Source organism: Rhinopithecus bieti, unplaced genomic scaffold, assembly GCF_001698545.2.
Source record: "Rhinopithecus bieti isolate Rb0 unplaced genomic scaffold, ASM169854v2 scaffold_25782, whole genome shotgun sequence".
NCBI classification, from domain to species: domain Eukaryota; kingdom Metazoa; phylum Chordata; class Mammalia; order Primates; family Cercopithecidae; genus Rhinopithecus; species Rhinopithecus bieti.
In genome coordinates this window covers 32,336-49,199 of record NW_016811612.1, presented here as the reverse complement: position 1 = coordinate 49,199, position 16,864 = coordinate 32,336, and the positions used below count along the sequence as shown (strand labels likewise).

Below are 16,864 nucleotides of genomic sequence, written 5' to 3'. Positions count from 1 at the left end.
ATAAAAATTTAAAACATTTTTTAAATTTTAAAATAAAATTAAAATTTGGATGGAGGAGGCATTAGCTACTCTACTATTTTTGGTGTGGAATACCTCTAAATGACTTCACATGATCCTGGTCTCAAAAAAGGCTTCCTAAAGAGTGAATATGCTGGTTCTTGAGGTATGAATGCATAGCAGCTCAACTTTGGAAATCAGGCAAAGAGAATAGCACTTTGTAAGTGCCTAGTTAAATCTGAACAAGAGTAGAGAAATACAGAAAATATTCCGAGTGTAATAGCAAAGGTATGAAGACAAGAATGAAACAGAGAAGATATGGGTATGGGCATGGGACCATAAAGTGAGGCCAACCGGGCCCAGTTGAGAAGACAAAACCAGAAAATCAGACTAAGCTGAGGAATTTGGAAGCTCCTAGAGCCTCAACGGACCTAGTGTTAGGAACAGACAGTAGCCAGGCAACAAGTTTACATCAGATATTTTCTACCCCTAGGCTCTGAGGGTTCTAGAAGAAATTACTGGAGGGGGGAGTATTCTGGGGTTCTTCTTCCCGAGAAGGTGGCCTTGGGAAAATCACTTTCTCTATGCCTCAGTTTCTTCACCTTTAAAACAGAGGTGATAATCTCTGCTCTGTAGTAATATTATGAGGATTCATGCGCTTAAAAGTTCCCACTCCCTGCCAGATGCACAGAAAATGTTCAACAAATACAAGTGCCCTGTGGAAGCCATTGGGCACAGGTGGGCATGATGAGTGTGGTGCAGCCATAAAGGACTTCTCTAGGAAGATCTAGGGAAAGGCTTTCTGAAACCAAACCTGTCGGCAACCTTACCTGCCTCAGGTTAGTGCAGTGCAGCTCTTTCTATTCACTTGGTTTTGTTACCATGCAACCAGGGCTGCTGGTGTCACCCCATTGCCCCAGCCTTCCACTCCTCTTCTCAGGGATTTCTCCAAACTCTGTACAGGCCAACAACTAAACGAATTAATGCCTGGTACAGCGTAGGCCTCAGAAGTCTTGCTCCATGTTTCTAGTCTTCTGATTAGTCAGTGCCTACACTCCACCCTCCAGCTTCTACACAAACAGGTGGTTGAACAGTTTGAATATCATTCAGTGTGTAGGTATTAGTTCATGACAAAGCACAGAATTGAGGATACAGTAAGGAACTTGGGACAAGGACCACAAGTTCCCCAATGATGTTGTGGACCACCTCTGTATCCCCATGCCCCACTATTTGGCACACCTTAGAGGGAGTGACTGTTTATGGAATGAATGTTGAGCACTGATTATGTGTTTCCAAGTATTTGTTCCTGACTGGCCAGAGAGCTCCCAAAGCACAGACACTGGGTCTCCATGCCAAGCACAATGCCTAGAACACAGGAGTATGTTTGGAGTATGTTTGTTGACTGCATAGCAAATAGGAAAATAACCCAGGCCAACCCCCCTTCTGAGTGAGGAGAGAGACACACACATGCACAGACACACATATGCACACAGACGCAATCTGGTAGTTGTGTGTTGAGTATAAAGGACAATATGTAGCAAAGGCTAAAAAAGAGAGAGAGAGAGAGAGAGAGAGAGAGAGAGAGAGAGGTGAAGAGCTCAACTCAGGATCAGAAAGGGTAGGGGAGTGAACAAGTCAGGAGCTGCCAGTAAGACATTGGAGTTAGCCAGGGATACAAAGGATTACTGCTACTCTCTGACTATGTTACGGATGTGAACCCCAGAAGAGAGAACCCAGCTGCCTGTAATAGTATGAGTGAAAAGGCAGTTTGGCTCAAGCTGAGGCTGAAGGAAGGAGACAGGGGGAAATAGCATATAATGAGCTCCTTTGGGTGGCCAATAACCAAGTCTCTAGGACAGGTACTCGGTACAGGGCAAGGCATGGCATCACATTAGGTGACAGCTGGGTTGTGGAAGAGGTTTGAAAGGGTGTGTGGTTCAGGGTTTCTTTCGGAGTCAACCCTACCACCATTAGCCCCTGAGCTTCCCTTGCTCCTGCTTGGGTCTGGCCCAGCCACCTGTCCTACATCAAGATCTTCGACGTGGGCACACGCTACATGGTGAACCGAGTGCAGGGTCACATCCAGAGCCGCACAGTCTACTACCTCATGAATATCCACGTCACACCTCGCTCCATCTACCTATGCCGGCATGGTGAGAGTGATCTCAACCTCAGAGGCCGCATCGGAGGTGACTCTGGCCTCTCAGTTCGTGGCAAGCAGGTAGGGTGGACCACACACACCCAGATGGGTTGGCTGGGCTGTCCTAGGTGGGCTGGAGGTGTAGTGGTGGCCACATTCTGGGTCCTGAGGTGGGATGATCCAGGGATGGGGTAGAAGCAGATTCCATCACTCCTACTCTTCCATCCATCAGCCACTCAGTCTCTTCCCAGCCGCCAAATGGTTCCCTATGCCACCTGTTCTGCAGGTCTAAGAGCTTGGCCTTGGCACCCAAGGCCTGCCCAAAGCCAGCTGCTCCATGACAGTGACTCCCTTTGCCCTTCCTGACTGGTTCCATCATCTTTCTCACAACGTTGTGCCTTTGCTGGTGCAGCTCCCCCACCTACTCTACCCTCTTCTGTCTCCTCTGTCAGTGGGTGACCATCATTGGCACAGACAGCTGCCCTGAGAGACCCATCCTTGAACCACTCTTCTCCCCAATTCTGCCTTCCCCACCTTACCCCAACACAGGTGTCACACTGGTAGCCCCTGTCCCCCCCACCCATGACAGTGTCCTTCCTGCCCTCCCCACTCCCTTCCAAGGCCCAGCACCTGCTCCAGAAAGCCCTCCCTATCCTCTCCTCCCTCCCAGGCAGGTTGCCATGCCCTGGGCTCCAGCTCTCCCAGTTCTGGCCCATGTGTGGCTCTCCTGGCCTGAGTATCTTCTCCCCAGCCCAGCACAGTGACCTGCATGTTCTGGTTGCTGGCTAAATACAGGGATCCATTTCCACAGCATTTGGTCCTGCACCTGGGCTTGTTAGCACAGGTATTGTTCCTGCTGGCAGGACTGCTTGGGGATGGAACAGGTGGGAAATGAAGTGCAGGATGGACAATTGTTGTCATGATTGTCATTTATTGGACACCTATGCACAGTCACGGTGCCATCTGCTTCTGCATGTGTGGCTCATTTCATCTTCACCACAGGTCTGTGGGGTGGGTATTCCTACCACCAGTTTATGGATGAGGAAGCAGAGAGCAGCCCCAGGGCAGGTGGCCAGGATGAGACAGAGCCAGGACTGAAAGCGGGGCCTACTGACCTGCCCTCAGCTCCCCCACTGGAGATGGGGGGGTGCCCCAGGCAAGGGACTACCCTGGATGGCCACGCCCTAGTGTCTCCCTTTCTGTTACCTCCAGACTGACAGCCTCCCCTCAAGTTAGACTCTAACCTGTGACTCCCTCATGTCCCACTCCTCAGAGCAGAGTCAGAGGCTGCTGGAGGTGTGACCCCGGCCCATTGCAGCCCCTGCAGCCAGGGCCATCTTGGGTGGAGCCAGCCTGGCCCTGCCCACACAGCTCGGAGCCCAGTTGAACACGTGGCTGTCTCCACAGGGCATGCCTCCCTGCACACAAACCTGTGTGTGTGTGCATGCACACAGCTGATGCCACCTTCACGCTTCTCACAGAGCACCAGGCCCAGTTTACAAAGCACCTCCCTGTTGAGGTAGCTCTCACTTGTGCAGCACCCACTGTGTACCAGGCTGTGGTCTGGGTACTCCCCATCCACTATCTGAAGTGTGGCCCCTAGACAGCAGGCCAGGTGAGCCAGTGCTCTTTGGATATGAGGCCAGGGAGGGGCAGGGATGTGTCCGACAGCACAAGGGACCATGTAAGGGTGCTGAGGGAGTTTAACCTACAGCTCCTACCTCCCTGTCAAGGGCTCCTTCCACCAGAGCATGCTGACTCCTGACTCATTTCCATAATGAAATGTATGTATGAAACGCCTATATCCGCATATAAAAATGTGTGCCTGGACCTATGCACCTATGCAGATGTTCCTGACACATGCCATCAGCGGTTAACAACACACCTATACTCAGAGGAAGAAATCACTAGCTCCTCTGGGCTCCCACAGCCCTTTATGGTTCCCCTCAGTGCTGCCAGTGTTTCCCTCACTGGACTGGCCATGTCTTGAGAACAAGAACACCCCAGCACCCAGCACAGGGCCATGAACACTCAATACATGTGTGAATGTCCTTAGAACCTGGGTACCAGGAACCCTGCTTAAGCGGTAAGTGTTCACAGTGTCAAAAAGTAATGTCTCCCAAATCCCACAACCCCTACTTCCAGTCCATACTCTGGTACCCCCAACCCTAGAATTCTTTGCCTTTGTTGTCTAGAGTCTGCTTTCAGTGCCTACGTGGGCCTATCCCAGAGTCTGTCCACCTGAGGTCAGGCCATATAACACGACCAAGGGGTTGCTGTTTGTGGAGCATGGGGATTAGTGGAGGTGGAAATGTGGACAGAACTCAGTCGTGTTACTTGGTTATCCACAAGCATATACTAAAGGCACATAGAAGTGCAGGATGGAGCCAGAAATGGAGAGATAGACTGTGCATGGAGTGCCTCCATTGGTACTCTTGTCCCAGGCTCCACAAATATTAGAGGTGGGCCTGTTTGAATGAATGAATAACCAAGTAGGGGCTTTGGTGAGCAATCATCAATGAGTGCGCATGCACACGTGAACTCTCTCTCTCTCTCTCTCTCTCTCTCTCTCTCTCTCTCTCTCTCTCATGCTATTTTCTATTCCTTTGGCCTGCCATCACATGGGAAAGAGTATGGCTTTTTATAAATTTGGAACATTTAAACTCTTTGCTCTGCTTGTTCATCACCACTTAATTTGTGGCAGATCTGAGCTTGTTCTTATGGCCACCCTGCTCTCTCTCACCTCTCCTTTTCCCCTTCTCTCCTCCTCTGCATCCCCACGCACTAGTATGCCTATGCCCTGGCCAACTTCATTCAGTCCCAGGGCATCAGCTCCCTGAAGGTGTGGACCAGTCACATGAAGAGGACCATCCAGACAGCTGAGGCCCTGGGTGTCCCCTATGAGCAGTGGAAGGCCCTGAATGAGATTGATGCGGTGAGATGCATGGGGTGAATCTCCTGTGTGGAGGGGGTGACTTGAGTCTGGGATTATCCCTTGGGTTGCCTCTGCTCCAGCCCCTATGGGGAGCCTAATTAATTCAACAAACTTTTTTGACAATTAGCCATGTGCCAGACATTATTCTATGTCTTGGGGATCCAGTGAAGGCCAGAATAGACAAAGTCTCTGCCCTTATCCTAAAGACAGACAGTAAATAGGACATTACATCTCAGTGTGACAAAGGGCTATGAGAGGAGAAGTAGAAGGGATTATGGAGGATCAGAGGGTGAGGGTGCTCCTGACTCAACTTGGTGGTGGGGGATTTACAAGAAAAGCTTCCTGGAGGAACTAGAGGTGACATAAGAAGGAGGCGAAATGGTCTGGGGAGTGGGGAAATAAATTTAATTCAGAGACAGAAAATAGCTCATGTGAAGACCCAGAGATAAGAAGAGAGCATGGCAAGTTCAGGGAACTGAAGGAAAGAATAGCACAGAGGCTGGGACAGCAATAGTGAGATCTGGAGAAAAGGGAGATGAGGCTTGAAAGGAAGCCAGGCCACCAGGCTTTATAGTTCATGTTGAGGGATTCAAATGCTGCCCTAACAACAATGAGATGCCATTGATGGGGTCCACATCAAGTAGGAGTAGTCTGACTGTGATGCACATTTTTAAAGAAAGCCCACTCTGGGCATGTGTGGAAACTTGGTGGGAAGAAGGCCAGAATGAACATGTAGACCAGTAAGAAGTTGACTGCATTAGTCTGGTAAGAGGTGGGGGCATGTTGGACCAGAGTAGTGGCATTGGAGATGGAATGAAGAAGGACTTTGGGAATGTTTCAAAGGTGGAATCAGGTCAGGTGCAGTGGCTCATGCCTGTAATCCCAGCACTTTGGGAGGCCTAGGTGGGAGGATCACTTGAGCCCTGGAGTTGGAGACCAGCCTGAGCAACATAGTAAAACCCCATCTCTACAAACAATTTGAAAATTGGCTGGGTGTGGTGGTGCATGCCTGTGACCTCAGCTACTCAGGTGGCTGAGATAGGAGGATTGTTTGAGCCTGGGAGGTTGAGGCTGCAGTGAGCTGTGATCATGCCACTGCACTCCAGCCTGAGTGACAAGCAAGGCCCTGTCTCAAAAAAAAAAAAATTAAGGTGGAATCAGCAGGGCTTGATGGTGCACTGGCTGTAAGGGATGCGGAAGAGGGAGACATGAAGGACCCAACCTTGGTGGTATAGCAATCTCTCTTCAGGGTCAGGTTCTTCCATGAGCTCTTTGAGAAAGGAGCTGTTTCCTCTCCATTGTTCACCTGCACTGTAGGTACAATGGCACTGGGCAGCAGCGCACAGGTTATGATTGTTAGGCATCAACATAAAAGCTTCACCACTTGTGTAAATAACTTGTGTTTGGGTAGGTTAACTTACTTACTTGCCTGCTAGATATGCCTCTATAGAAACAGACATGTATGTGTGTGTACATTCATACATATGTGTATATACATATAGAGGTACAGAAATACACATAGTTAGGAAAGGGCTATACAGCATTGTTCTGTATACCACATACATTTGCTATAAAATATATGCAAGCAAATATGAAATTTCTTCATCATAAGTTTGGTGGCTTCTTATTTCTGGTCCACATGTGGTGTAAACATTTATTGAATCCCTCCTTGTTTCAGGTTTTGGAGTGATGCTGGAGGTGGAAATTGATCTAATTCATTCCTGTCTTCACTGAATTTTCAGGCTAAATAGGGTAGACAGAGGAATAAACAGAGAAATAGAGAACAGCATGTGTGATACAGGCTCTGATAGGCAAGACTATGGGTACATAGAAGTTGGGGCAGGACACCTAACTCAGCCAAGATCTACCTGGAAGAAGTGATACATAGCTGAAGCCTCAGGTTTGAGTAACAGTGAACCAAATAGAAAGGATCAAGAATGACATTCCAGGCAGAGAGACAGGGATAGGGAACTTCATAAACAAAGAGGTTGATTGGATGTGTTGAAATGCTAAGGTTGTAGTAGTACAAATGGAGAGGGAAGAAAAAAGGAATCGATTTGAGAGAGATTTAGGAGGTGGAATCTCAGAAATTGGCTATGAGGGGTGAGTGAGGAAGAAGCAAGAATTTAGGATGATGATAAAGCAAGAATTTAAGTTTCTGGTTTATTTTCCATGATTAATAAAATATTAATACTTGATTCTAATGATTGGGTCTTTAAAATGTCCTTTGCATATTCTGTACTAATATATTTTACTTACATTTTCCAGTATTCAAAACACTTCTATGGAGTAGTTCTAAGTCTCCACATTTTGCAGACAAGGAAAGTAAAATTTGGAGAGGTTAAGCAATTTGACTCAATAATGAGTCAATGACCATTTCTATAAGCAACAGGCTCCTAGTACTCCTCAGAATAAAAAGTTGAAGCCAATCTGGAAGGACCTCATGTACCCAGTAAGGTGCACTTTCTTCCATGGGCAGTGTGGGTTGGAGAAGTTTCACACTGCAGAGATGTTTGTGGGTTGGGGTAGGGGTTCACTTCCTCACCCCTGATGGGGGCATGGTAGATGGGCCCAGTAGACAACAACCAGAGGCCGCTGGCCCCCTACAGGGAGATTTAATTGGAATCCACATACCCAAAAGGAAACCTTAGAAACCCAACATAACTTTCCACCACCAGCAGTAGTCACCTCACCTCTGGGAGTTTCTCAGTAGACTTGGAATCTCTCATAAGCACCTTAGGAACTCATTTTCTGAGCACTCAATTCCTTTTTTGAATGAGGAGAGTGTATCTCCCCCAAATCCACTCTGAAACCATTAGGAATTTATTAATTTTTCCTGTCTGAGATGTCTGTGGATGCCTGTTTATCTGCCAGAGTTCCCAAAGTAGAGGTCTTCAGACACAGGCACACAGATACTCTCACATATACACCAGAGACATAATGAAGGACATATACATTAACAGACACACATGCCACAGACACACTGAGACCTGCATGGAAAGACCACATGGACACATTCTCCAATGCTTAGACACCCTGTACACACACACACACACACAAGCACACAACATATGCTGAGACAAATATACAAACATGAGGCATAAGTCCTTAAACATACCACAAGTACATATCATAAGCATGCTCCACACAGACTTGTAAGCACAGCCACAAATCCTTATGCCCATATTTTTATAAAAATACATACTTATATGTATAATGTACACCTGCAGACCTATCTGTACAATCATAGAAAAACATCATACACTCAGCCTGAACACATCTATCCACACACACTCACTGTCACATCCACACAGCCGCACACCTTATACACACACACACACACACACACACACACACACACACACATACACACTTATAGATAACAGGCACAGACCCAGAGCTGTGTTCACAGAGACCCAGGTGCTCATGTGCTACTGTTCCACAGTCATCGAAGAATTATGGCAAAGACTCTGTGGAATTTCATCTTGTGAATACTTTTGCCCCCAAATACTTTTTCTCAGGGTGTCTGTGAGGAGATGACCTATGAAGAAATCCAGGAACATTACCCTGAAGAATTTGCACTGCGAGACCAAGATAAATATCGCTACCGCTATCCCAAGGGAGAGGTAAGGCTTGGGGGGTGGCCTAATGCCTAGGACTACTCCCCAGTGTCTTCAATGCAACTGCCAGGATTCCACAGTTGTCTAGACAGCTTTAGAAACAGAGTAAGCATATCTTGCAGCAGCTGCCATCCCACAAGGCACATGATTATCTGGCCCTTGGTTGTTTTAGATTCTTGGCTATAGGCAACAGATCCATCCCTTTCTTTTAAAAGCTACATAATTTTCTTGCTTATTGTCTTTCTACTTCAGAAGTGCTCACTTTATCCTGGACCTTGTTTCTGGTATCCCTTCATGAAGATACTTTAAATAGTTCAACATACTCTGATTTCCTGATATTTTGTTGCCAAGTTGCCTAAAGCTCCAGCCTCTCTGGGCAGTTGGCATTGTCCCAAGGGACAATGGCTAATAATTTAATCAACTTATTTGCCACTACATGAACCAGACCATCAGTTCCCTATCCCCATATGAGATGAATGCTCATTGCATTTGATCAAGCCTCCACTTAGCCAGTTCCACATTTTAGAGCATTTATTAGTCACACTTTAATATAAATTGCTGGGAACAGTTATTACAAAAGAAGGACATCTGGGAAGATAAAACAACAGATATTCTATTCAGTTATACAACACTTTCACATTTTTTCTCTTCACCCTCAGAGATGACATTATAAAATTCATCTTAATTTGCCCTCATTTTCATTTAGGTATTTAGAGGCTGTGTTATTAGAGGTATACAATATTAAAGCAATTATATTTTCTCAATGAATTGGACATTTTATCATTACATAGGACCAAACCTCTTTCTTCCCGATAATCCTTTTTGCCTAAAAACGTATTTTATCTGACATTAATATAGCTGTACAAGATTCAGTGACTTCTGGTGACTGCTTACCTAGTTCACTTTTAGCTATTCATTTACTTTCAACTTCCCTGTGTATCTTTGTTTTGTGTCTCTTATAAACAGCTTACAGTTGGGTTTCGTTGTTTTTAATCCAAACTGAAAATATATGTCTTTTGAATGGTAAGTTTGGTATATTCACTTTCATTGTAATTACTAACTTTTTTAGTTTATTACTATTATCTTGTCTTGAGTTCTCTGCTTAGTTTTTTCTCTTTTCCTGCCCTCTTTAGGATTGATAACGTTTTTATATCCATATTTAAGTTATATAATTTGTTTCCATTCATTTAGAGATTACCCTTAACATTTAAAACATTTTTCATCGTGATTCTTTCAATTTTTAGTCAATATCTCAATAAGGATATAAGGTCAAAATGTATTTCAAAATTACTCATAATAATTCTTTGCTGAGTGCTATTATGCAACCAACTCGAATCCTTAACATTTTAATATTCATTATTAACAAAATCTAAAATCAATATCTCCACCCTCTACCTAAACAACAGAAGAACTTTAAAACTCTGGCCACTGTGTCTCCTAATTTACATGTTGTTTGTATTTTAGGTCAAACTTGGTCTTAACCCCCAAGTGAATTATTACTGTTGTTGTTATTATTGTATGCAGTCAATGTTTATTTAGATTTAACCACATGTTTACCAATTCCTCTGATCATTCTTGCCCCTTGCACCTCAAATCTTCCCTCTGAGTTCATTTTCCATCTTTCTTTTTTATTTTATTTTATTTATTTATTCATTTATTTTATTTTATTTTATTTTGAGATGGAGTCTTGCACTTTCTTTTTTTTGGTAATTTTCTAATTTATTAGTTTAATATCCCTCCCATTTAAAATTTTAATTTAATTTACTTAAAAATATTGACACATAACAATCCTACATGTTTATGGAGGTACATAGTGATGTTTTGATACATATAGTGTATAGTAATCACATCAGGGTAATTAGCATATCCATGATCTCAAACATTTATCATTTCTTTGTGTTGGGAACATTCAATATCCTCCTTCTAACTATTTGAAACTTATAATATAAACTATAGTCACCCTACAGTGCTATAGAACACCATATTATATTCTTCCTGTCTAGTTCTAATTGTATACCCTTTAACAAATCTCTTTTCTCCCCCCAACCCTTACCCATCTCAGCCTCCAGTATCCTCTGGTCTACTTTTTACCTCTATGAGATCAACTTTTTTTTAGCTTCCATATATGAATGAGAACATGTGGTGTTTAACTTCCTGTTCCTGTCTTATTTCACTTAACATAATGTCTTCCAGTTCCATTCGTGGTGCTGAGAACGACAGGATTTCATTTCTCTTTTATGGCTCAGTAACATTCCATTGAGTGTATATACCAAATTTGCTTTATCTAGTCATCTGTTGTTGGACACCTAAGGTTGATTCCATGTCTTGGCTATTATAAATAGTGCAATAAACATGGGAGTGCAGATGTCTCTTTGACATAATAATTTCCTTTTTTTATTATACTTTAAGTTCCAGGGTACATGTGCACAACATGCAGGTTTGTTACATATGTATACATGTGCCATGTTGGTGTGCTGCATCCATTAACTCGTCATTTACATTAGGTATATCTCCTAATGCTATCCCTCCCCCTTCCCCCATCCCCACAATAGGACCCAGTGTGTGATGTTCCCCTTCCTGTGTCCAAGTGATCTCATTATTCAATTCCCACCTATGAGTGAGAACATGCGTTATTTGGTTTTCTGTTCTTGCGATGGTTTGCTGAGAATGATGGTTTCCAGCTGCATCCATGTCCCTACAAAGGACGCAAACTCATCCTTTTTTATGGCTGCATAGTATTCCATGATGTATATGTGCCACATTTTCTTAATCCAGTCTGTCACTGATGGACATTTGGGTTGATTCCAAGTCTTTGCTATTTGAATAGTGCCACAATAAACATACGTGTGCATGTGTCTTTATAGCAGCATGACTATATTTATTTTATTTTATATATTTTTTTTGAGATGAGAGTCTTGCACTTTCGCCCAGGCTGGAGTGCAGTGGCACGATCTCGGCTCGCTGCAAGCTCCGCCTCCCAGGTTCACGCCATTCTCCTGCCTCTGCCTTCCAAGTAGCTGCGACTACAGGCACCTGCCACCACACCTGGCTAATTTTTTTGTATTTTTAGTAGAGACGGGGTATCACTGTGTTAGCCAGGATGTTCTCGATCTCCTGACCTCATGATCCACCCACCTCAGCCTCCCAAAGTGCTAGGATTACAGGCGTGAGCCACTGTGCCCGGCCTTCCATCTTTCTTTAGAAGCTTTTTTAGTGAGTAAACACACCCTTCTTTTTGTTTAAAAATGTCTTGGTAGGAGGGGGTCCTCAATCCTAGTGATGCTTGGCTGGGTAAAAACTCTAGGCTGACAGTTGTTTTCTCTCAGCACTTTGAAAGTATTACCCTCACTGTCTTCTGGCTTCTACTGTGGCTAGGAAATCTGCTGTCAGTCTAGTTTTCTTTTCTCTCTGGCTACTTTTAAGGTTTTTGTATCATTGTTGCTTTAAAGTTTCCTTCTAATATGTCTAGATGTTAATTTCTTTTCATTTATTAATATATTGCTTGGGATTAGTGAGACTTCCTGAATCTGAGGCTTGGGATTTTTCATCAAGTCTGAAAAACTCTCAGACATTTTATCTTTAAAAATTCATCTCTCACATTCTATTATCTTCCTCTGGAAATACAATTGGATGTATGTTACTTTACTCCTGCCTCTATTCTTCATGTCTCCCAACTTTTCCTTCCTATTTTCTATCTCTTTGTATCTTTTGCTGCATCCTGAGTAATTTCTTCAGCTTTATCTTCCAGTCACTATTTCTTAAGTAGTATCTAATATGCTCCTTACCCCATCCACTGAGTTTTCAATTTTAATGACTATTTTTTTATATCTGCAATTCTATTTAGTTCTTTTTCAAATCTACATCACATTTTTGATGGCATCTTGTTTCTTCCTTACATTTTTTATTCCACTTTTTATTTCTTTAAAAGTTTTGAACATATTTATTTTATATTGTGACATCCCTTATCTTAAGTTTTTAGGGTTCTCTTCTTGTTTCTGCTTATTCTCACTCATGGTAGCTTATTTCCTTGTGTGTTATATGAGCTCCAGCTTGGCAAGAATTTATCTATGGGAATCTCACACAGCCTGAGTTGAGAGAATCCAGACAGATTTCCGTTTGCTTCTTCTAAGCAGTCCTGGGAGCTAACGACTTGGGATCACTTTTTATTAAACTCTCAGCATAATATTATTCAAATCACATGGGTAGTGTAGCTCTGAATCACCAGCTCACCTGAGGGAAGTCTGGTGGTTATAAATTCTTACAGGAGGATTTTCACTTATTTCCTCTGAGAGCCAAGGAGAGACAGACACATTTTCTTGTTGTTTCTTTTTGCTTGTTAAGAAACTTTTTCTAGTTTGCACTTTTGCTGAGAGTGTAAAGATTTGGCCTTTGAGGGTCTCAGATTTATGTGAGAGTATCAGTCTCAACTCCCCACCTTGTGCACACCCAAGGCCTTATCTTCTACTTCTATAAGGTTTTTAAAACTCAAAACTCTTAGTTACTATTATTGGCAAATGCCCCCAGGGCAGCTGTGGCTTCTACATCCACATCACTTTTTTTTTTCAGTTTTTCTTCATTTTGGGGCCCTATATTTATAAAATTTTCTTTATTTTTGTGACAGGTCAGCAGTGCACTTAAGAAGACAATTTGCAGTGGGGAGTTTTATTGTTGTTATTGTTATTTAGTCCACTGTATTGATACACTTATTTAGTCCACTATATTGATAGCCCCCATTTAGCAGATAGTGAAACTAAGACCCTAAGAAGGAAGTGAGTTGCCTAAGGTCATACTGCCGGGTCAACAATTGAATTGGCACTGGAACCAAATGTTCTTGATTCCTAGTTTAGAGTTCTTCCCCTCTGGGCAAATGTGCCTCATCTCCCTTTCTCACTTGAGTATCTCTCTTACGTTTAGTCCTATGAGGATCTGGTTCAGCGTCTGGAGCCAGTGATAATGGAGCTAGAACGACAGGAGAATGTACTGGTGATCTGCCACCAGGCCGTCATGCGGTGCCTCCTGGCCTATTTCCTGGATAAAAGTTCAGGTACTACCCTTATCTCTGTTTTGAGGACGTTTGATGGTATTTGAGACACTGACACCAGCAATTAGATATCTGTATCTTAGTAGTTAAGAGAAGAGTATTTAGAACAAGGATGCCTAGGTTCAGATTCTTTCTCTTTTACATACTAGCTGTACTACCTTTCACAAATTACTTTAACCTCTCTGGCCTCAGTGTCCTCATGTGTAAAATGGAGAGAATAACAATGAATTTTAAGTAACACAAGTAAAAAATTTAGAACAGATCATGACACACTGTATGGGCTATATGTTAACTGCTATTATTAGTATAGTATTGTTCTTAGCTAATTTTTTTNTCAGTTCCCACCTATGAGTGAGAACATGCGTTATTTGGTTTTCTGTTCTTGTGATAGTTTGCTAAGAATGATGGTTTCCAGCTGCATCCATGTCCCTACAAAGGACGCAAACTCATCCTTTTTTATGGCTGCATAGTATTCCATGATGTATATGTGCCACATTTTCTTAATCCAGTCTGTCACTGATGGACATTTGGGTTGATTCCAAGTCTTTGCTATGTGAATAGTGCCACAATAAACATATGTGTGCATGTGTCTCTATAGCAGCATGACTATATTTATTTTATTTTATATATTTTTTTTGAGATGAGAGTCTTGCACTTTCGCCCAGGCTGGAGTGCAGTGGCACGATCTCGGCTCGCTGCAAGCTCCGCCTCCCAGGTTCACGCCATTCTCCTGCCTCTGCCTTCCAAGTAGCTGCGACTACAGGCACCTGCCACCACACCTGGCTAATTTTTTTGTATTTTAGTAGAGACGGGGTATCACTGTGTTAGCCAGGATGTTCTCGATCTCCTGACCTCATGATCCACCCACCTCAGCCTCCCAAAGTGCTAGGATTACAGGCGTGAGCCACTGTGCCCGGCCTTCCATCTTTCTTTAGAAGCTTTTTTAGTGAGTAAACACACCCTTCTTTTGTTTAAAATGTCTTGGTAGGAGGGGTCCTCAATCCTAGTGATGCTTGGCTGGGTAAAACTCTAGGCTGACAGTTGTTTTCTCTCAGCACTTTGAAAGTATTACCCTCACTGTCTTCTGGCTTCTACTGTGGCTAGGAAATCTGCTGTCAGTCTAGTTTTCTTTTCTCTCTGGCTACTTTTAAGGTTTTGTATCATTGTTGCTTTAAAGTTTCCTTCTAATATGTCTAGATGTTAATTTCTTTTCATTTATTAATATATTGCTTGGGATTAGTGAGACTTCCTGAATCTGAGGCTTGGGATTTTCATCAAGTCTGAAAACTCTCAGACATTTTATCTTTAAAATTCATCTCTCACATTCTATTATCTTCCTCTGGAAATACAATTGGATGTATGTTACTTTACTCCTGCCTCTATTCTTCATGTCTCCCAACTTTTCCTTCCTATTTTCTATCTCTTTGTATCTTTTGCTGCATCCTGAGTAATTTCTTCAGCTTTATCTTCCAGTCACTATTTCTTAAGTAGTATCTAATATGCTCCTTACCCCATCCACTGAGTTTTCAATTTTAATGACTATTTTTTTATATCTGCAATTCTATTTAGTTCTTTTCAAATCTACATCACATTTTGATGGCATCTTGTTTCTTCCTTACATTTTTTATTCCACTTTTATTTCTTTAAAAGTTTTGAACATATTTATTTTATATTGTGACATCCCTTATCTTAAGTTTTAGGGTTCTCTTCTTGTTTCTGCTTATTCTCACTCATGGTAGCTTATTTCCTTGTGTGTTATATGAGCTCCAGCTTGGCAAGAATTTATCTATGGGAATCTCACACAGCCTGAGTTGAGAGAATCCAGACAGATTTCCGTTTGCTTCTTCTAAGCAGTCCTGGGAGCTAACGACTTGGGATCACTTTTATTAAACTCTCAGCATAATATTATTCAAATCACATGGGTAGTGTAGCTCTGAATCACCAGCTCACCTGAGGGAAGTCTGGTGGTTATAAATTCTTACAGGAGGATTTTCACTTATTTCCTCTGAGAGCCAAGGAGAGACAGACACATTTTCTTGTTGTTTCTTTTGCTTGTTAAGAAACTTTTCTAGTTTGCACTTTTGCTGAGAGTGTAAAGATTTGGCCTTTGAGGGTCTCAGATTTATGTGAGAGTATCAGTCTCAACTCCCCACCTTGTGCACACCCAAGGCCTTATCTTCTACTTCTATAAGGTTTTAAAACTCAAAACTCTTAGTTACTATTATTGGCAAATGCCCCAGGGCAGCTGTGGCTTCTACATCCACATCACTTTTTTTTTTCAGTTTTCTTCATTTTGGGGCCCTATATTTATAAAATTTTCTTTATTTTGTGACAGGTCAGCAGTGCACTTAAGAAGACAATTTGCAGTGGGGAGTTTTATTGTTGTTATTGTTATTTAGTCCACTGTATTGATACACTTATTTAGTCCACTATATTGATAGCCCCATTTAGCAGATAGTGAAACTAAGACCCTAAGAAGGAAGTGAGTTGCCTAAGGTCATACTGCCGGGTCAACAATTGAATTGGCACTGGAACCAAATGTTCTTGATTCCTAGTTTAGAGTTCTTCCCCTCTGGGCAAATGTGCCTCATCTCCCTTTCTCACTTGAGTATCTCTCTTACGTTTAGTCCTATGAGGATCTGGTTCAGCGTCTGGAGCCAGTGATAATGGAGCTAGAACGACAGGAGAATGTACTGGTGATCTGCCACCAGGCCGTCATGCGGTGCCTCCTGGCCTATTTCCTGGATAAAAGTTCAGGTACTACCCTTATCTCTGTTTTGAGGACGTTTGATGGTATTTGAGACACTGACACCAGCAATTAGATATCTGTATCTTAGTAGTTAAGAGAAGAGTATTTAGAACAAGGATGCCTAGGTTCAGATTCTTTCTCTTTTACATACTAGCTGTACTACCTTTCACAAATTACTTTAACCTCTCTGGCCTCAGTGTCCTCATGTGTAAAATGGAGAGAATAACAATGAATTTTAAGTAACACAAGTAAAAAATTTAGAACAGATCATGACACACTGTATGGGCTATATGTTAACTGCTATTATTAGTATAGTATTGTTCTTAGCTAATTTTTTTTTTTTTTTTTTTTTTTTTTTTTTTTTTTTTTTTTTTTTTTTTTT

General features: G+C 42.6%; 1 protein-coding gene across 1 annotated transcript in view; it reads left to right on the top strand.

Annotated features, from left to right (window-relative positions):
* The window catches only part of PFKFB1 (6-phosphofructo-2-kinase/fructose-2,6-biphosphatase 1), a 38,103-nt gene that overhangs the window by 16,418 nt on the left and 4,821 nt on the right, over window positions 1-16,864 (top strand). The window contains exons 8-11 of the mRNA XM_017894310.1: window positions 2,011-2,218; window positions 4,926-5,072; window positions 8,594-8,698; window positions 13,607-13,736. Of these exons, the coding sequence (XP_017749799.1) occupies window positions 2,011-2,218; window positions 4,926-5,072; window positions 8,594-8,698; window positions 13,607-13,736 (590 nt within the window). The remainder of the gene's footprint in view (window positions 1-2,010; window positions 2,219-4,925; window positions 5,073-8,593; window positions 8,699-13,606; window positions 13,737-16,864) is intronic.